This window comes from Alosa alosa, chromosome 16 (assembly GCF_017589495.1).
Source record: "Alosa alosa isolate M-15738 ecotype Scorff River chromosome 16, AALO_Geno_1.1, whole genome shotgun sequence".
In the NCBI taxonomy this organism is placed as follows: Eukaryota; Metazoa; Chordata; class Actinopteri; order Clupeiformes; family Clupeidae; genus Alosa; species Alosa alosa.
Genome location: NC_063204.1, coordinates 1470436 through 1488925, shown reverse-complemented (window position 1 = coordinate 1488925; position 18490 = coordinate 1470436). Strand labels below are relative to the sequence as shown.

The 18490-nt window shown below is 45.1% G+C and overlaps 2 protein-coding genes across 2 annotated transcripts in view; one reads left to right on the top strand and one right to left on the bottom strand.

Moving 5' to 3' along the window:
* Positions 1–18490, top strand: part of LOC125309769 (LIM zinc-binding domain-containing Nebulette-like) — a 156648-nt gene that overhangs the window by 20622 nt on the left and 117536 nt on the right. The window lies entirely within an intron of this gene.
* On the bottom strand, positions 1663–4470 carry LOC125309770. The gene is made up of 2 exons (XM_048266870.1): positions 3544–4470; positions 1663–2865 (listed from the first exon to the last, which is right to left on the bottom strand). Exons 1-2 carry the CDS (start codon positions 3785–3787, stop codon positions 2183–2185), a joined length of 927 nt encoding a protein of 308 aa, XP_048122827.1. The 5' UTR covers positions 3788–4470; the 3' UTR covers positions 1663–2182.

Genomic DNA, 18490 nt, shown 5'->3' with positions numbered 1-18490 from the left:
CTGATATCCCATGTCAATGGAAGAAATGTGAAAAGCAAAGCATAGCTAACTGTACAGCTGAAAATCTTGACATGTCCCATCCAAAGCATGGTAAGACACTGAATGGCAGACAGAGGAAAAAAAGAAAGGAAATACCAGGGTTATCTATCCAGGAGCAACAGCAAGCCTTTGCAGAGCTGAGAGAGATCCTGCCCACTGCAGCAGTTTTAGTCAGGGACAGCAGCGACACCGATACCGCTTCAGAATCTGAGGATGCTGTAGACTACCCTCAACTCCCGTACAGATTAGCGAGACTGACTAATGTTGACAATTGCTCTCCACAGACTATAATTGAGGATGCCATTCCCACCAAGGCACAGATTGACAATCTGTCTCAAGCAACGGTTGCTCAGTCTCAGTCACAACTTTGGAGTGCTCAGAGAAGAGGAAGAGTGACTGCCAGCAACATCCACAGGGTCATCAATCGCAAAGCAGACGGAGCTTCAGCTGTAAGGACCATCATGCAGTATGATACCAAGAGCATCTCCCACATCCCCTCAGTAAAATGGGGTACTGAGCACGAAGACACTGCAAGAGATGAGTTTTATCGGCACATGACATCAGTGCACACAAACTTTGTTTTGAAACGCGCAGGCCTTGTCATCTACCAGCCTTACCCATTCCTTGCTGCATCACCTGACGGGATCTCAACATGTGACTGTCATGGAGACGCTGTTCTGGAAATTAAATGCCCTTACAAATACAAGGACTTGTGCTCTATGGAGATCCTACAAATCCAAGATCCAACGTTTTGCTTAGATACCCATGGTAATCTGAAGAAGGCACACCAGTATTATGATCAGGTACAAACACAAATGCTAGTGACCAACTGTATTCAGTGCAACTTTGTTATTTGGACAGAGCCTGGCCTTGTCATCGTCAATGTGTCACGAGATGAAGATCATATCACTCATTTGTTGCACCAAACTAAAGTGTTTGTTGAAACACACCTTATCCCAGAACTCCTTAAGAGCAAAATGGAAACAAGTCAGGGTGGTGATGCTGTCATTTGCACTTGCAGCAGACCCAAGTTTGGAAGGACCATAATCTGCTCTAATGAAAACTGCAGTGTGAAAATGTACCACTACAGTTGTGCAGGCGTCAAAAGAAAGACAAAACAGTGGCTATGTGCCAGATGTAGAAGATAGTGCTGTACATATTCATGTCTGCGTTGACACTGTAAATCACATTTAATATATTTGTTCTTGCCTCTTTCTCATTTTGTAAATATTGTAATTATATATTTAAGATTGTGCTTTCATTAAATGCTTTAAATAGAAAGTAGAGTGTTAGCTCAACTTGTGCTGAAAAGGAAAAAAAAAGCGCCTAATAAATGTTTATTGAATGTTGCAAACATCTTTGTGTACCTCTATGCTCTAAGAATGAATAATACCTTACTAGCTATGTTAGGACAGCTGCTGTTTATCTAGTTGTGGTTTAGGCCAGTTCTAGATACGGCATTAAGAGGGAAGAACATGACAATGAAACCAAGACAAATTGTATACAAAGATAATGGACATTTATTAAAGATGTACATACATATTTCTCTTAAAAGAGAAAACAGAAAGAATAGCAATAAGATAAATACAATAATAAATAATATAATCCAAAAATAAATTAGTGAAGTACAACAAAGTAAAGGAGCAAAGGGTTTTGATTCAAATATCTTTTCACAAGAGATTCTAGCTTATCAATGTGTTAAAGAGTGAGAGGAAAGTAATTGAAGTCCGGTAGCAGTATTATTTAATAAGTTTAGGTCTAAGATTACTTAGAGCACAACAGACGATCAATATGTCACTGGAGAGAGGAACAAGGGTCAGAGGGAGTGTGTTTTTTAGAATTCTAAAGATCTTGATCCGTTCAATAGCTCGCTCCACATGAATACGCAATGCTGAGAGTTGGCGGGCCCTCTCAACATCAAGCCCAGGTAACTGCTTTCTCCCCTTCAAGAATGGAGGCATCACCAGTGTGGCACCAAGTCTAGCCAGGTCGTCACCTATCAGAAAACCTCTATCTGCCATCACCTGATTGCCTGGATTAATGTTACTGTAAAAGCCAGACTTACCACTGATCTCTTTATCTGATATCCTCCCTCCCCACATTTTGGAAATAAATGATATTGAGCCATAGGGCGTGATACCTATTAGAGCCTTAAGAGTATTATGGTGTTTATAATTCGACCAGGTCTGGGCTCTAGCCCTGAGATTGAATGGCCTGTCAATGAAAAACTCATAACATTTGAAACACATGCAGAGGACACACCAAACCGGAAACCAAGATCTACATGGGCAAGTCCGTGTCGGAGCTTCATCAAAGTTAAAAGAAGTTGATTCTCCTTGGAGATAACCCTTCTTTCTGAAATAAGTGGTGCAATCAAGTTCAGAATCCAAATAAACACAGCAAAAGATGGCAGTCCAAAATAAAATGAAAAGAATTTCCGTTTGCACTTAATTTGACTAGCTGCATCATTCTCTGTGACAATGAAATGTTCTGAAGAGATGGACAATTTTGACAGCTTGTCTTTGTAAGAGTCTCTCTCTAAACGCAACCTATGTACCTCTTGCTGTAGCATTTCACACAGATGACATTGTTCCCCATGGTCTTGGTTGTCCCCTTCTTCTTCCTGGTTGTCTTCTATGTCAGGCACAATCTCTGGTTCTGGTCCTGGTCCAGCAGCAGAATAAGGCAGTCTCCTTCTCACTGCTCGATGGTACCGACCTTGGTTATCTGCTGCTCTCTTAGCAGATGCGGTTGGATCTGCTAACTCAGGTCCCAGGTGTTGTGAAGGAGCAAAGTCAGGGTGGTCAGGGTCAGGGTTCGGGCAACCTGCATAATAAACATAAAGACATAGACAATTTAAGCATGTGCTCTCAACTGGCTATATTTTACCAAATGTTTACCACTTCAATTTTGGACACTGGAGAGCTCAAGTTAGGCTTAACAAAGCAAGCTTTACAATTAACACTGCTGTTTGTTAGCCTGGGCCTAGACCTTAATTGTAGACAATAGGAGTAGGGCAGTTCACGTTTCTGCACAGAAAAAAACTGCACAGACCACAGTACCTAGCTTCAGTAGAACAGCAGACTTAAGACAAAATGGGGAGCTGGTGTTCAGTGAAAGCTTACAATCTCTTTTTAAGTAGGTTATAAACAAGCACTTGAGAAACGTTAGAAGGCTAAACATTTAGGTTGCTTGCACTACGTTAAAAAAAGACTGCAAGCTCTCAGTGTGTTACAACTACTACTTTGCCCTTACATTTACACATTTAACTTGACCTTGTAGCAGCTACTGTGTCAACTGAAAAGCATATCGATTGCTTTTAGTCAAGGCGGTGACAGCTAAGTTATAAGCCATCAGCTGTGTAGCTGTGGGTGTTTCTTTACAGCTGGGCCAACGCTAGCATTAGCACTGCCTAACCTTACTTACTGGCGTTAACTAGCAAGCTAGCCATTATGTTGTGTTAAATTACTCAAAGACAACCAAACGAAACATTTTATACATTACCTGTGAGAAAATGTCTTCCACAAACACGATGGTGGATGTTTGGTTCCCAGTCTCTCCCGTTAGAAGTGGCTACTCCGCCACCAGGCAGTCTTGCTATCTTCTCTGTAACGGCATCCACTCGCTTTAACCTCCTCACCCACAAGTTCCGCTGGATCAATTTAGTTTTTCCCGAAGGAAATCTATAAAACCCCACACCTTTTGTATACCTGGCAGCGCAACCCCAAACACAACACGTTTTCGTCATTGTTACAACTTCAATGTTTTTACCTATTTTTACAGTAGCCGGCTGGATCTCTTCAGGTCAATGGAAGCAGCTTGCGTTCTGCCACCCGGAAGTATCTTGGTGCCTATTGTTTACAAACATTCTGAAATGCCGTATACAGTTGTATCTAGATTATAGCATTGAGAAACACACATTCATTCAGATATTATACACATCCACGCCACACACTACTGTTCAAATTAACTCATCATTGCCCGGCAAGAAGTCCATAATCAATTCAATTGTCTTGCCACGATCTGTGGAGCTTGCAGACAATGTTAAATTACTGGAGGTTCTGTATGCTATTTAAAGCCGACCTAACGATGAGTCCCTTCATGACGGTGTGTTGCAATGCATTCTGGGTGCTGTGCTGTGATTCGACGGCTCGTCACCTGACCCACCAAACAACGATGCTTGAACTAAACGTAGAGTAAAAATAAATCGCTACCAAGGCTCCAAATAGCAACACACTTAAAACTGTAGCATAATGAGGGTATCTACATGTAAACCGAAGCATTTAGAACTGTGAAAGTCTACAGGCGGTTTATTAAAAAGAAAAACAGTACCGTTCACGTCTCGTTCACATATACAGACGGGCGCTGTTGTCATGCTTTACGTGATGGCCATTCATCACACTGTAATTGGTTACTTGGCAGTCGGAATCAGAATGACCTTAGCTCTCAGTAAGTTACAGTTTATTATAGTCATGTGATTTACATAAAGTAGTAAACAACAGTAATGTTAAACGTATCAACAAGTTAGATTCTACCCCACAAGCCACAATAGGGAACGTTCAAGTAAGCGTAAGCACATATACAAACCTATTAGTGTTAGCTAACATGCTAAGCATTGAAAATGAATGCGTTAGCAATAGCCACTGCTTTTTTTGAGCTGACGCCCTGGAAATGCGTTAAAAACGTAATCAGCCAAATTGACTCACTTCTTAAGACCCTTGGTATGGTGTTACAACGATGTGGAGTCGAAATGTAAATTGTTAGTATGGTTTTAATGTATAAACAGACCAACCGCGATTTTGCAATGAAGTGAATGGAGTCATTTTAGGTACTACTTTCACGAAGTCTGTAGTTCTGTCAAAATGTATCTTATATTTGAACAGACTACATGGTTATCTTCCTTAGACTTCGTAGATGTAGTTACTACAATTTGGAGGCGAAATTCAAAGTGTAAATATGGTTTTAATGTGTAAACAGAAGTTGAACAACCGCGATTTTGCGAGCTAGAAAAAAGGAAGTGAATGAATGAATAGTTACTGCTTTTCTGAGGGCTGGCGTTCTCATAAAATCGACGTAATCTTTGAAAAGACTACCTGGTTATCTTCCTTAGACTTCGTAGATGTAGTTACTACAATTTGGAGTCGAAATGCGAAGTGCAAATATGGTTTAAATGTGTAAACAGTAAGTTTAGTCAGAGTAGATGTGAATTACGTGCGAGTGGGTTGTGTTGTTGTGTTATTGGCCGATGCGAGTGTAATGCCGAGGAGTAGTTAGGAGACGGGGAGGCTGAGGTATCGTTCCAAACTCCGGTTATTTATTTTTCAAATGATGTACAGGCTACGGTACGGGTAGCAGGAGGTGTCCACTACAAAGCAACAAACCGATCCTGACAAATCACGTCTCAATCACTCGTCATTTACTCGCATCGACCAACAACACAACCCACTCGCATGTAATTCACGTCTTAGAACCCCCTATTCTATTCCCTCCCCTTATCAATCGCTAACCTATCTGAACCCCTAAATATTCCCTCCCGGACACCTCCCCCCAATCAAAACACATCAGAACTTATTGACACATTCTATGACACAGAAGGGAGAAGCAGACACAGACACTTGCGCACACACGCGCACACGCCGGGAAAACAGAGACACAGGGGAACACAGGGTAAAGTCCAACACGGGAGTAAATCGCCTCGGCGCTACACTATGTTAATGAATGGGCACAGTATTATTGTGTACAGTAATGGGCTATCAGTAGTATGTAAACAGTTAATGTTTTATGTGATTTACATAAACTTGTAAACAACAGAAATGTTAAAAGCTGATATTGTGTTTCCCGAATTCTTACATTCAGGCATTCAAATGAAAGGTAATTAAATAGCATATACTCTATCAGTGTATGATGCTTGCATGAGGGAAACATCCCAAAACAACGGCACCCATATAATTGCTGTTGTTTTGAGAAGTATTTCTCATGCAAGCATCATGCAACAATGCAAAAACAATGAAACTATTGTAGGCCTAATTATATTTTACATTAGTAAAGCAGTACTCTGATGTGCATGCTTTCACAAACTTTTGTGAACAATCTTAGCACTTTAAATATTGACTGTTTTGATAGTGCATGTATAGCAATATAGTATAAAAATAATAATAATTGTGATATCATTACAATTTGATGGGGGGTGGGAGGAGGGGGTGGGTTCATGTAGGTGGGCCCTATGACCCCAAAGTATGCCTTGACTGGGTCTCAGGTCAAAGAAGTTTGAGAAAGGCTGATGTAGATGACAAAGCAGCAAGGAGGCGTCGTGTGATCATTTAAACAAGTTTTATGACAAGGTCGATGAGGGTGGGAAAAATCGTACATTTCTGTGCAAACTTTGCCCGCACTTCACTCACATTCAGTCACATTGTCTTTTAAGAAAATGCAGTCCATTTTTTGGTTCCAGCAGCCAACAACCTCAGAACTGACCCTTCAGGCCTCTCAGGAGGCGCTGGCCTTCTAACCTAGTGACCACCATAGCAACCAGCCTGATTGCCCTAGCAACCAGCATAGCAACCACGATATTTATGCGTTTTAGCTTATTGGATGTTGCGTTAATGCAGATAACTTTTGATCTGTGTGCCCGATTTTCATAAATGAAGTACCATTGGAATCCTTGGATGAGGCCGAGTTCCATGCCCCTGATCAAACCCACTCTTGCAGTTCCTCGGAACCGCAAATCTAGTTTACATTATCATCTTATTATTGTTTTTTTTTATTAGTATAATTATTATTAATGTCCCCTATTTTGATTATTCCATGTTTTTGCTTTTGTTTTTTTTGTTCTTAATGCTTTGGCAATATTGTAACCTGAACAGTCATGCCAATAAAGCACAATGAATTGAATTGAATTGAATTGAGATGGAGAGAGAGAGAGAGGGAGAGAGAAACAGAGAAAAACAAAGAGAGAGAGAGAGATGGAACACAGCAGCACCCCACCGTGACTCAGCTGTTAAGTACACACACGCACACACACATACGCACTTTGTGCCCACACACACACACACACACATAAACATACACATACACATACATACACACAATCATGCACATATACACACATACAGACAAACATGCACATATACACACACACACACACACACATACTATAAATGCACGTACGCGCACATGAAAATCATGCACACACCAAAGTTCATGTTCAAGCTCACGTGCAGACAAACGCAAACTCACACACACACTGACTCTCAACAGTCATACACACTCCCTCAGATGCACCAACTCATTGCTGTCCATGTTGGCATCATAAATAAGATAAAGGCCCACATATGCAGAAATACTATAAACATCATTTACACATTTCAGCATTTGTAATAAGACACAGATACATACATATACACACACACACACACAAATGCAGACACAGCAGGCATTAGCACTTACACAGGAAACAGTCACACATGTGATCACACCCTCCACCCCTGCAGATCCCCCCCTCCATGCACAAACACACACACACATAAACACGCACACACACACAAACACACACACACACACACACATAAACACGCACACACACACACACATAAACACGCACACATACACACACACACACACACATAAACACGCACACACACACACACATTGATAAACACCAAGACACACACATATAAATGACAAAGATTAATAATAATATTAATATATTATAACACGTTAATAATAATAATAATACACATAAACAGTGTTACACATGTGATCACACCCTCCACCCCAGGTCCCCTCCATGCAAACACACACACACGTAATGCAACACACACATAAACACGCACACACACACACACACACATAAACACGCACACACACACACACATAAACACGCACACATACACACACACACACACAAACACGTGCACACACACACACGTACACACACTCAAACACGCACACACGCACCCACACACACACAAACATACACACACACACAGTTCCCCAGACACTGTAATAATGGGCTTGGTCACTTTGTTTACACGGCGCAAAAAGACACAGTCTATCAAGGCCAGGTAGAGCACATGGAAAAGAAGAGCAATTGATATGCGTTACATGTTGATGGTGGTATGGCCACTCCCACAAACGCACATTATGGATTGTGGCATTATGGAAGACATTTGTCTGCATGTAATCGGCTGACTTTGTCAGAGGGTTCCCCTCAAAAGGGGTCATGTAGATAGATAGATAGATATTTTATTAATCCCCAGGGGAAATTCAAGGTCTCAGTAGCATACAGACAACACACACACATTCATTAACAGCAGAATAATTAAAAGTATATAATATAAAAACACAACTGAGCAATAAGGACAGTAGAAGATAAAGAATATACTAAATATACTAAAATACAAATTATACTAACTAACACTTAATCTAACTCAATTCTAAAAACAGTATCCACATAGTGGTGATTAATCAATCAAGAGGCGCTTGCAATGACTGAGGCAGGGACTGAGCCTGTGATTCTCTGTGCATAGTAAGGTAAGGTAAGGTGCTCTGTGTGAGTGAGTGTCATGGTGATAGTGCAATGGTGATAGTGGTCATGGTGATGGTGCAAATGAGTAAGTCCAACAGTGCAACAATGCAGAAACAAAGTCTATATATCTATATATATAACTATTTTAAGAAAAGGTATAAGTGTGGCCACAGTTCGGCTGTGGCATGGAGGGAGGGGTTATGCATATGTGCTAATGTGCTAATATAGCACGCAAAACAGTGAGGCAGAAAGACAGTGGTACAAGTGGCTAGTGGTTAAAAGTGGCTAGTGGACAGACAGTATCCAAACATGGAGGGGGTGAAGAGGCAGACAGACTATGCAGAGAAGTCTATCTCTCCTCTTCCCTTAAGTGAAGCATTGAACAGTTCAATGGCCCTGGGGACAAATGACTATGTGGAGAATTCTGTAGGATTTGACCTCTTGAATACAGCACCACACAGCATTACACAGACACAATACAGTCCTGTGTGGTGTGTACTGTATGGGTGCTAATATACTCCAGTCCTGTGTGGTGTGTACTGTATGGGTGCTAATATACTCCAGTCCTGTGTGGTGTGTACTGTATGGGTGCTAAAATACTCCAGTCCTATGTGGTGTGTATGGCTGCTAATATACTCCAGTCCTGTGTGGTGTGTATGGGTGCTAATATACTCCAGTCCTGTGTGGTGTGTATGGCTGCTAATATACTCCTGTCCTGTGTGGTGTGTATTGGTGCTAATATACTCCTGTCCTGTGTGGTGTGTACTGTGTTGCTAATATACTCCAGTCCTGTGTGGTGTGTACTGTATGGGTGCTAAAATACTCCAGTCCTATGTGGTGTGTATGGCTGCTAATATACTCCAGTCCTGTGTGGTGTGTACTGTATGGGTGCTAAAATATTCCAGTCCTATGTGGTGTGTATGGCTGCTAATATACTCCAGTCCTGTGTGGTGTGTATGGGTGCTAATATACTCCAGTCCTGTGTGGTGTGTATTGGTGCTAATATACTCCTGTCCTGTGTGGTGTGTACTGTGTTGCTAATATACTCCAGTCCTGTGTGGTGTGTACTGTATGGGTGCTAAAATACTCCAGTCCTATGTGGTGTGTATGGCTGCTAATATACTCCAGTCCTGTGTGGTGTGTACTGTATGGGTGCTAAAATATTCCAGTCCTATGTGGTGTGTATGGCTGCTAATATACTCCAGTCCTGTGTGGTGTGTATGGGTGCTAATATACTCCAGTCCTGTGTGGTGTGTATTGGTGCTAATATACTCCTGTCCTGTGTGGTGTGTACTGTGTTGCTAATATACTCCAGTCCTGTGTGGTGTGTACTGTATGGGTGCTAAAATACTCCAGTCCTATGTGGTGTGTATGGCTGCTAATATACTCCAGTCCTGTGTGGTGTGTATGGGTGCTAATATACTCCAGTCCTGTGTGGTGTGTACTGTATGGGTGCTAATATACTCCAGTCCTGTGTGGTGTGTACTGTATCGGTGCTAAAATACTCCAGTCCTATGTGGTGTGTATGGCTGCTAATATACTCCAGTCCTGTGTGGTGTGTATGGGTGCTAATATACTCCAGTCCTGTGTGGTGTGTACTGTATGGGTGCTAATATACTCCTGTCCTGTGTGGTGTGTACTGCATGGGTGCTAATATACTCCTGTCCTGTGTGGTGTGTACTGTATGGGTGCTAATCTACTCCAGTCCAGCATGTGGAGCTGTGTGTGAGTTCGCTGGCCTGTGCCGTCAGGCCCTGCTGGCCTCATTCCACATGACAGAGTCGCCACTGTGGGCCTGTCAGAGCCTTACCTCATTACGATACAACACACCTCAGAGGATGGGCGTTGCCGTGGTAACCCTGTCTCCGACTGTTTGTCCTCACTAACCTGCTCACATGGCGGGATGGGCTGATGGAAACTGAGTGATGAGTGACCGCGTTTCCATGACGATCCATGATTTATTCTGACATGAGGTTCCATAGTGGTGGTGATGTGATGGAGTTCGGTGTACGTTTCGTGATGGAGTTTGGTGATGATGGAGTTTGGTGATGAAGGAGTTTGGTGATGAAGGAGTTTGGTGATGACAGAGTTTGGTGATGACAGAGTTTGGTGTACGTTTGGTGATGCACGCACACACACACACACACACACACACACAGAGCATAGAGCATATGTGTTGCAGTAAAACAGATGCAGCTGCTGCTCAGCTCTGAGGGAAGCTGAGGAGGGTTTGGAAGCACTCTGGAGGAGTCTAGCATGTAGAAGCCCATTCATGTGTGTGTGTGTGTGTGTGTGTGTGTGTGTGTGTGTATGACAAGCCCATTCAGCTCTGAGGGAAGCTGTGGAGGGTTTGGAAGCACTCTGGAGGACTCTAGCACGTAGAAGCCCATTCATGTGTGTACGTGTGTGTGTGTGTGTATGACAAGCCCATTCAGCTCTGAGGGAAGCTGAGGAGGGTTTGGAAGACTCTGGACTCTTGCACGTAGACATTCATGGCCATTAGCCCCACTCTCTGGTGACACACAGCAGGGTGCTTTCAGGAGAGAGAGTCAGAAAGGAGTTAGTGCATGTGGGCGGTTGCCAATAGAAACTGCCCCCACACACACACACACACACACAAGTAGTAGGGTGTGGCACTGGCCTTCAAAAGCATATGCAAATACGAGGCAAATTCACCAGCAGACCCACACATTAGCATTTCCCGGGTGAGACCTCAATGCATAGCTCAGCTCGAAGGACATGCAAGAGAGGGCAAAGAGAGGAGAGGGACATGCAGGAGAGGGACATGTAAGGAGAGGGACATGCAAGAGAGGGACATGCAGGAGAGGGACATGCAAAAGAGGGACATGTAAGGAGAGGGACATGTAAGAGAGGGACATGCAGAGAGGGACATGCAAGGAGAGGGACATGCAAGAGAGGGACATGCAAGGAGAACTCAGCCAGAGCTGGAAGTGGAGAACTCAGCCAGAGCTGGAAGGGGACCTGGCGGTCACTCATGGTCTTTCCTCCTCACCACACCACTGACCTCTCCTGTGGAGTGACCCCTTGGCACAGAGCTCCAGTGTTATATTACAGCACACTGTGTGTGTTTGAGTGTGTGTGTTTAAGTGTGTGTGTGTGTTTGTGGGAGTGTGAGTGTGTGTGGGAGTGTGTGTGTGTTAGTGTGTGTGTTTGTGGGAGTGTGTGTGTGTGTGTGTGTGTGTGTGTTAGTGTCCCAGCCCATCCTGCCCGTAAATATCATTTTAATGCTGCGCTGGCATCCAGCCCCCGCCTGCGCAGATAACAAGCACAATACATCACTGCTCATCAGAGCTGCTGTGTGTGTGTGTGTGTGTGTGTGTGTGTGTGGTGTGTGTGTGTGTGTGTGTGGTGTGTGTGTGTGTGTGTGTGTGTGTCAGGGATAAAGAGAGACATAATAAAACAAAATGAGATTGTGTGTGTGTGTTGTGTGTGTGTGTGTGTGTGTGTGTGTGTGGTCTCTTTACGCCTGATTGAATCTGACCTTTCCTTCTGTTTCCCTGGAGCTTAATAGACCTTTCCACGAAAGGACCACTGAGCTGTGATGTCATGTCTGATGTAACGTCATACCTGGGGTCACTGCTGTAACAGCCGTCCCTCTGATCTGTCAATCATTCCTGTGGTCACCGCGGTAACAGCCGTCCCTCTGATCTGTCAATCATACCTGGGGGTAACCTGAGGTCAGCAAAAAGTCACGTTAACACATGACCTAAAGAACCAGTCTCATTAACACTGAGCTAATGACCCTAAAGAACCGGTCTCATTAAGACTGCGCTCATGACCCTAAAGAACCGGTCTCATTAAAGAACCGGTCTCATTAAGACTGCGCTCATTACCCTAAAGAACCAGTCTCATTAAAGAACCGGTCTCATTAACACTGCGCTCATGACCCTAAAGAACCATTCTTGTTCAAGCAACCAGACCGATTCAGGATTCGCCTAATGGTTCTGATCTGGCCTGTGAGGGATTGGGTCGGTTCTGTAAGAGGGAAGGTTGGGGATTGGGCCGGTTCTGTAAGAGGGCAGGTTGGGGATTGGGATGGTTCTGTAAGAGGGCAGGTTGGGCCGGTTCTGTAAGAGGGCAGGCTGGGGATTGGGCTGGTTCTGTGCAGGTTGGGCTGGTTCTGTAAGAGGGCAGGTTAGGGATTGGGCCGGTTCTGTAAGAGGGCAGGTTGGGCCGGTTCTGTAAGAGGGCAGTTTGGGGATTGGGCTGATTCTGTGGAGGTTGGGCTGGTTCTGTAAGAGGGCAGGCTGGGATTGGGCAGTTCTGTAAGGGAGCAGGTTAGAAGGATGGGCTGAAAGTTCTGTAAGAGGGCAGGCTGGGGATTGGGCCGGTTCTGTAAGAGGGCAGGCTGGGGATTGGGCTGGTTCTGTGCAGGTTGGGCTGGTTTTGTAAGAGGGCAGGCTGGGGATTGGGCTGGTTCTGTGCAGGTTGGGCTGGTTTTGTAAGAAGGCAGGCTGGAGATTGGGCTGGTTCTGTGCAGGTTGGGCTGGTTCTGGAAGAGGGCAGGCTGGGGATTGGGCTGGTTCTGTGCAGGTTGGGCTGGTTCTGTAAGAGGGCAGGTTGGGCCGGTTTAGTTCACTGCTGAGTCACACTGTTGTGCCACGTTGGCATGCCATGCACAGGCTGGCACACCGGCATCCGTTAACTGGGACAGATTGGCATGCCCTGTATAGGCTGGCACAGCAAACACACACACACACAGAATCACACATTCACACTGTAGCACACACACAGGTACCCCTCCCACCCCATACACATACACCAACCCAAACACACACACACACACCATACACCCCCCCACACACACACACACACAATTAATATACATTTTTAATTACTACGATTTAATTTATTATTTAAAGTTGAGCTGGCTCTTGAGCATAAGAAACTTCATAACTGATCCCTTTTATGAGTACCGGTACATATTATGCACATTATGAGACAATAAACTTGAACTTGCTGTTAGTGTTGATGTCTGCTCCAGCCTGGCAGCTAACACCTACAAAGCTAACATGTGAACATGCTAATAGGTTTGTTTTGTTTGTGAATGCCTGGCCAGTCTCAATTCAGCTCACTTTCACTCAAGTTCAATTATTGAAACTGAAAAGTGTTCACTAATTACAGAAACTTTGTGTGAAAACTTGAGTGGCCTTAAATGAACTGCAGCATAATGTGCTTTTAGGTTTTAATATCTGGATGTTAACTTTATTCTTTTGGAAGAAGAAGGTAATTCTTTTAGAAGAACTTTTAGCATTCCTTTCCTTTGGTGGCTCGATAGACAACTCCCCGCCCCCCTTCTCTCCTGGCCAGAGCGAGGGGTTACCTTGGCTGCGAGGGGTTACCTTGGCTATGGCCTGCAGCCTGAATGTCCCACTGAGTGGCTCTTTGTTTCAGGGGATCGGGTTGCCGGGAAGCAGCTAAGTGTCTGGAGTTGCCCATGGCGACGCTTGGCCAGTCAGTCGACTAAAGTGTAACTCCAGGTTCTGACCAAGAGGAGGGTCAAAACAGAAGAACCAACCCTGGACAACACACACACACACACACACACATACACACACATACACAGATTTAACACTTACACACTTAAACGCACTAGTGCACAAACACACACTGTGTATTCTTCTACAAGGGGCCTTTAGACCTGTCTTTTTTAGAGACTATCTTGCACACGCTCTTTGAGAGAGAGAAGACAGGGAGAGAGAGACACCAGGGTAAAGTGAAGAGAGAGAGAGACACTACAGTAACAGAAGGAAGAGAGAGAGGAGAGGAAGGAAGAGTTAAAGTCAGGACCAAACTGTCAGTCAGTCAAAACTCATTTTCCACATTTACAACCAGCAGCAATGTTATCATGCAACCTGCTGCTTCTTTACACATGTAAACAACATGTAAATACACAGGCCTTCAGACACTAGGGACGTCTGGTCACCCTACTTCAGAGACTTGCCTTGCCAGTCCTTCAGATACTGGCCCTCACAAAAACCTGACTGCTCTCTGAATACACCAGCACCTCCTTGACTAGCGTCTCCATTTCCTCCTTGACTAGTGTCTCAATTTCCTCCTCGACTAGCGTTCCTCCTTGACTAGCGTCTCCGTTTCCTCCTCGACTAGCGTCTACATTTCCTCCTTGACTAGCGTCTCTGTTTCCTCCTCGACTAGCGTTCCTCCTTGACTAGCGTCTCCGTTTCCTCCTCGACTAGCATCTCCATTTCCTCCTTGACTAGCGTCTCCATTTCCTCCTCGACTAGCGTCTCCATTTCCTCCTCGATTAAGTCTCCATTTTCCTTCTAGACTAGGCGTCTCCATTTCCTCCTCGACTTTCTCCATTTCCTCCTGACTAGCATCTCCATTTCCCCTAGACTAAGCGTTCCCCTCGACCCTAGCGTCTCCATTTTCCTCTCGACTAGCATCTCCATTTTCCCCGTTCTTATAGACTAGCGTCTCCATTTCCTTAAGACGTCTCTCCATTTCCTCCTCGACTAGCATCTCCATTTCATCTCGACTAGCATCTCCATTTTCCCCTCAAGCTAGCGTTCCCCTCATTAGCGTCTCCATTTCATCACTCAAAGCATCTCCATTTTCCTCCTCGACTAGCGTTCCCCTCGTCTCCATTTTTAGCGTTCCCCTAGTCTGGCGTCTCCATTTCCTTCTCGACTGGCGTCTCCATTTCACTCCTCGACTAAGCGTCTCCATTTTCCTTCTAGACTAGTCTCCATTTTCCTCATTAACGTATTTTCATTCTCATAGCGTCTCCATTTCCTCCTCGTTGGCGTCTCCGTTTTTCCTCCTCCTCGACTAGCTCATTTTCATCCCCCTGGCGTTCTATAGACTGGCGTCTCCATTTCCTTCTCGACTAGGCGTCTCCATTTTCCCTCCATTAGTCTCCATTTGGCTATAGACTAGGCGTCTCCATTTTCCTCCTCGACTGGCGTTTTTTTTTCTACCATTTAAGCGTCTCCATTTCCTTCTCGACTAGCGTCTCCATTTCCTCTCGACTAGCGTCTCCATTTCCTTCTCGACTAGCGTCTCCATTTCCTTCTCGACTAGCGTCTCCATTTCCTCCTCGACTAGCGTTCCTTCTCGACTAGCGTCTCCATTTCCTTCTCGACTAGCGTCTCCATTTCCTTCCTCCTCGACTAGTGTCTCCATTTCCTTCTCGACTAGCGTTCCGTCTCCATTGGCGTTCTCCATTTCCTTCTGGAGCTAGCGTTCCATTTCCTCCTGGACTAGCGTCTCCATTTCCTTCTACCGACTAAGCGTCTCCCATTTCCTCCTCGACTAAGCGTTCTCCGTAAGCGTCTCCATTTTCCTTCTCGACTAGCGTCTCCGTTTCCTCCCTCGACTAAGCGTCTCCGTTTCCTTCAGGCTAGCGTTCCTTCTCGACTAGCGTCTCCATTTTCCTCCTCGACTAGCGTTCCCTCGGCTAGCGTCTCCCATTTCTCTCGACTAGCGTTCTTCCACTAGCGTTCCATTTCCTTCTCGACTTCTCCGTTTTCCTCTCGACTAGTCGTCTCAATTTCCTAGCGTTCCTTCTAGTGTCTCCATTTCCTTCTCGACTAAGTCTCCATTTCCTTCTCGACTAAGCGTCTCCATTTCCTTCTCGACTAGCGTTCCATTTTCCTTCTATTAGCGTCTCCATTTCCTCCTGTCTCATTTTCGTCCTCCGTTTCCTCCTCACTGGCGTTCCTTCTCGACTGGCGTCTCCATTTTCCTCCTCGACTAAGCGTTCCTTTCTCGATTTAAGCGTCTCCATTTCCTTCTCGACTAGCGTCTCCATTTCCTCCCTCATTCGTCTCCATTTCCTCTCATTTAAGCGTCTCCATTTCCTCCTCGATTAAAGCGTTCCTTCTAGACTAGTGTCTCCATTTCCTTCTCGACTAAGCGTCTCCATTTTCCTCATTAGCGTCTCCATTTCCTTCTCGTTCGCTAGCGTCTCCATTTCCTTCTCAGACTAGTCTCCATTTCCTCCTCGACTAGCATTCAGCCTATAGACTGTCTCATTTCATTTTTTTCTCGATTGGCGTCTCCATTTTTTCGACTTCACCGACTAGTGTCTCCATTTCCTCCTCGACTAGTGTCTCCATTTTCCTCCTCGACTAGCGTCTCCATTTCCTTCTCGGCCCTCGGCGTCTCCCATTTCTCCTGGACTAGCGTCTCCATTTCCTCATATAGACTAAGCGTCTCCATTTTCCTCCTCGACTAGCGTTCCTTCTCGACTAGCGTCTCCATTTCCTTCTCGACTAGCGTCTCCGTTTCCTCCTCGACTAGCGTCTCCGTTTCCTCCTCGACTAGCGTTCCTTCTCGACTAGCGTCTCCGTTTCCTTCTCGACCCGTTCCTTTTTCTCGACTCCATTTCCTTCTCGACTAGCGTCTCCATTTCCTCCTCGACTAGCGTTCCTTCTCGACTAGCGTCTCCATTTCCTTCTCGACTAGCGTCTCCATTTCCTCCTCGACTAGCGTCTCCATTTCCTTCTCGACTAGCGTTCCTTCTCGACTAGCGTCTCCATTTCCTTCTCGACTAAGCGTCTCGTTTTTCCTCCTCGACTAAGCGTTCCTTCTCATTCGTCTCCCACTCCTCGACTAGCGACTCACCGACTAGCGTCTCCATTTCTTCTCATTTTCTACCGACCTAGCGTCTCCATTTCCTCCTCGACTAAGTCTCCATTTCGTCTCCGTTTCCTCCTCGTTTTAACTAGACCCCAATTGATGGCGTTCCATTTCTCCTGGACTAAGCGTCTCCATTTCCTTCTCTCGTCTCCACTAAGACGTTCCTTCTCGACTAGACTAGCGTCTCCATTTCCTTCTCGACTAAGTCTCCATTTCCTTCTCTAGCGTTCATCCTCGCTAGTGTCTCCATTTCCTTCTCGACTAGTCTCCCATTTCCTTCTCGACTAGCGTCTCCACTTTCCATTTTTCTCGACTACTACCGACTAGCGTCTCCATTTCCTTCTCGACTAGCGTCTCCATTTCCTCCTCGACTAGCGTCTCCATTTCCTTCTCGACTAGCGTCTCCATTTCCTTCTCGACTAGCGTCTCCATTTCCTCCTCGACTAGCGTCTCCATTTCCTCCTCGACTAGCGTCTCCATTTCCTCCTCGACTAGCGTTCCTCCTCGACTAGCGTGTCTGTTTCCTCCTCGACTAGCGTCTCCATTTCCTCCTCGACTAGCGTGTCTGTTTCCTCCTCCTTTAACTGCCCTCTTACCGCTGACCGGTGCTGACCCCTCCTGCTCTATATCTCCCGATAGGCAGCGGTCCACAACCGGCCTGGTGTGTGTGTGTGTGTGTGTGTGTGTGATTTCCGTGTTTTGTCTGCTATGTTGTTTGTTTATCTCTCTATCCTTCCACGGGAGCAGAGAGGGGAGGAGGAGAGTTTTACCCAGAGTCCCTTAGCACATCCTCTCTCCCTCTCTCTGTCTCTCCCTCTCTCTGTTTATCCCTGTGTCTGTCTCTTCCTAGTTTGTCATGGTCCTGTCGCTGCACATGTCATGTGTGGAGGTGTCAGACACGTGTGTGTGTGTGTGTGTGTGTGTGGAGGTGTCAGACACGTCTTGCATGAGTATCCTCAGAGCTCCGCTAAAGCACTCTCACAACATGTCTGTGTGATACCTCAGGATGAGATGGCTATCTTTTTATTTGCTTATTTCTTTCTGTGTGTGTGTGTGTGTGTGTGTGTGTGTAGTTTTTGCAGGTGCATATTAACTGCCTACATTAAGCCAGTTTGAGATTTTATTGGCCAACATTCCATTTTCAGTTGTTTTTATCCCCGTTTGTGGTTCCTATTGGTGGAATGTGTACCGTAAGCAGCTGGTAGTATTCCTGTTAAACTCAACGCGGTGCTCTTTTGGTTATTTTCATTGTTTGCTGCTTTGCCCATGGGAGCTCCAGAAGATCATAATTTTGTGTTT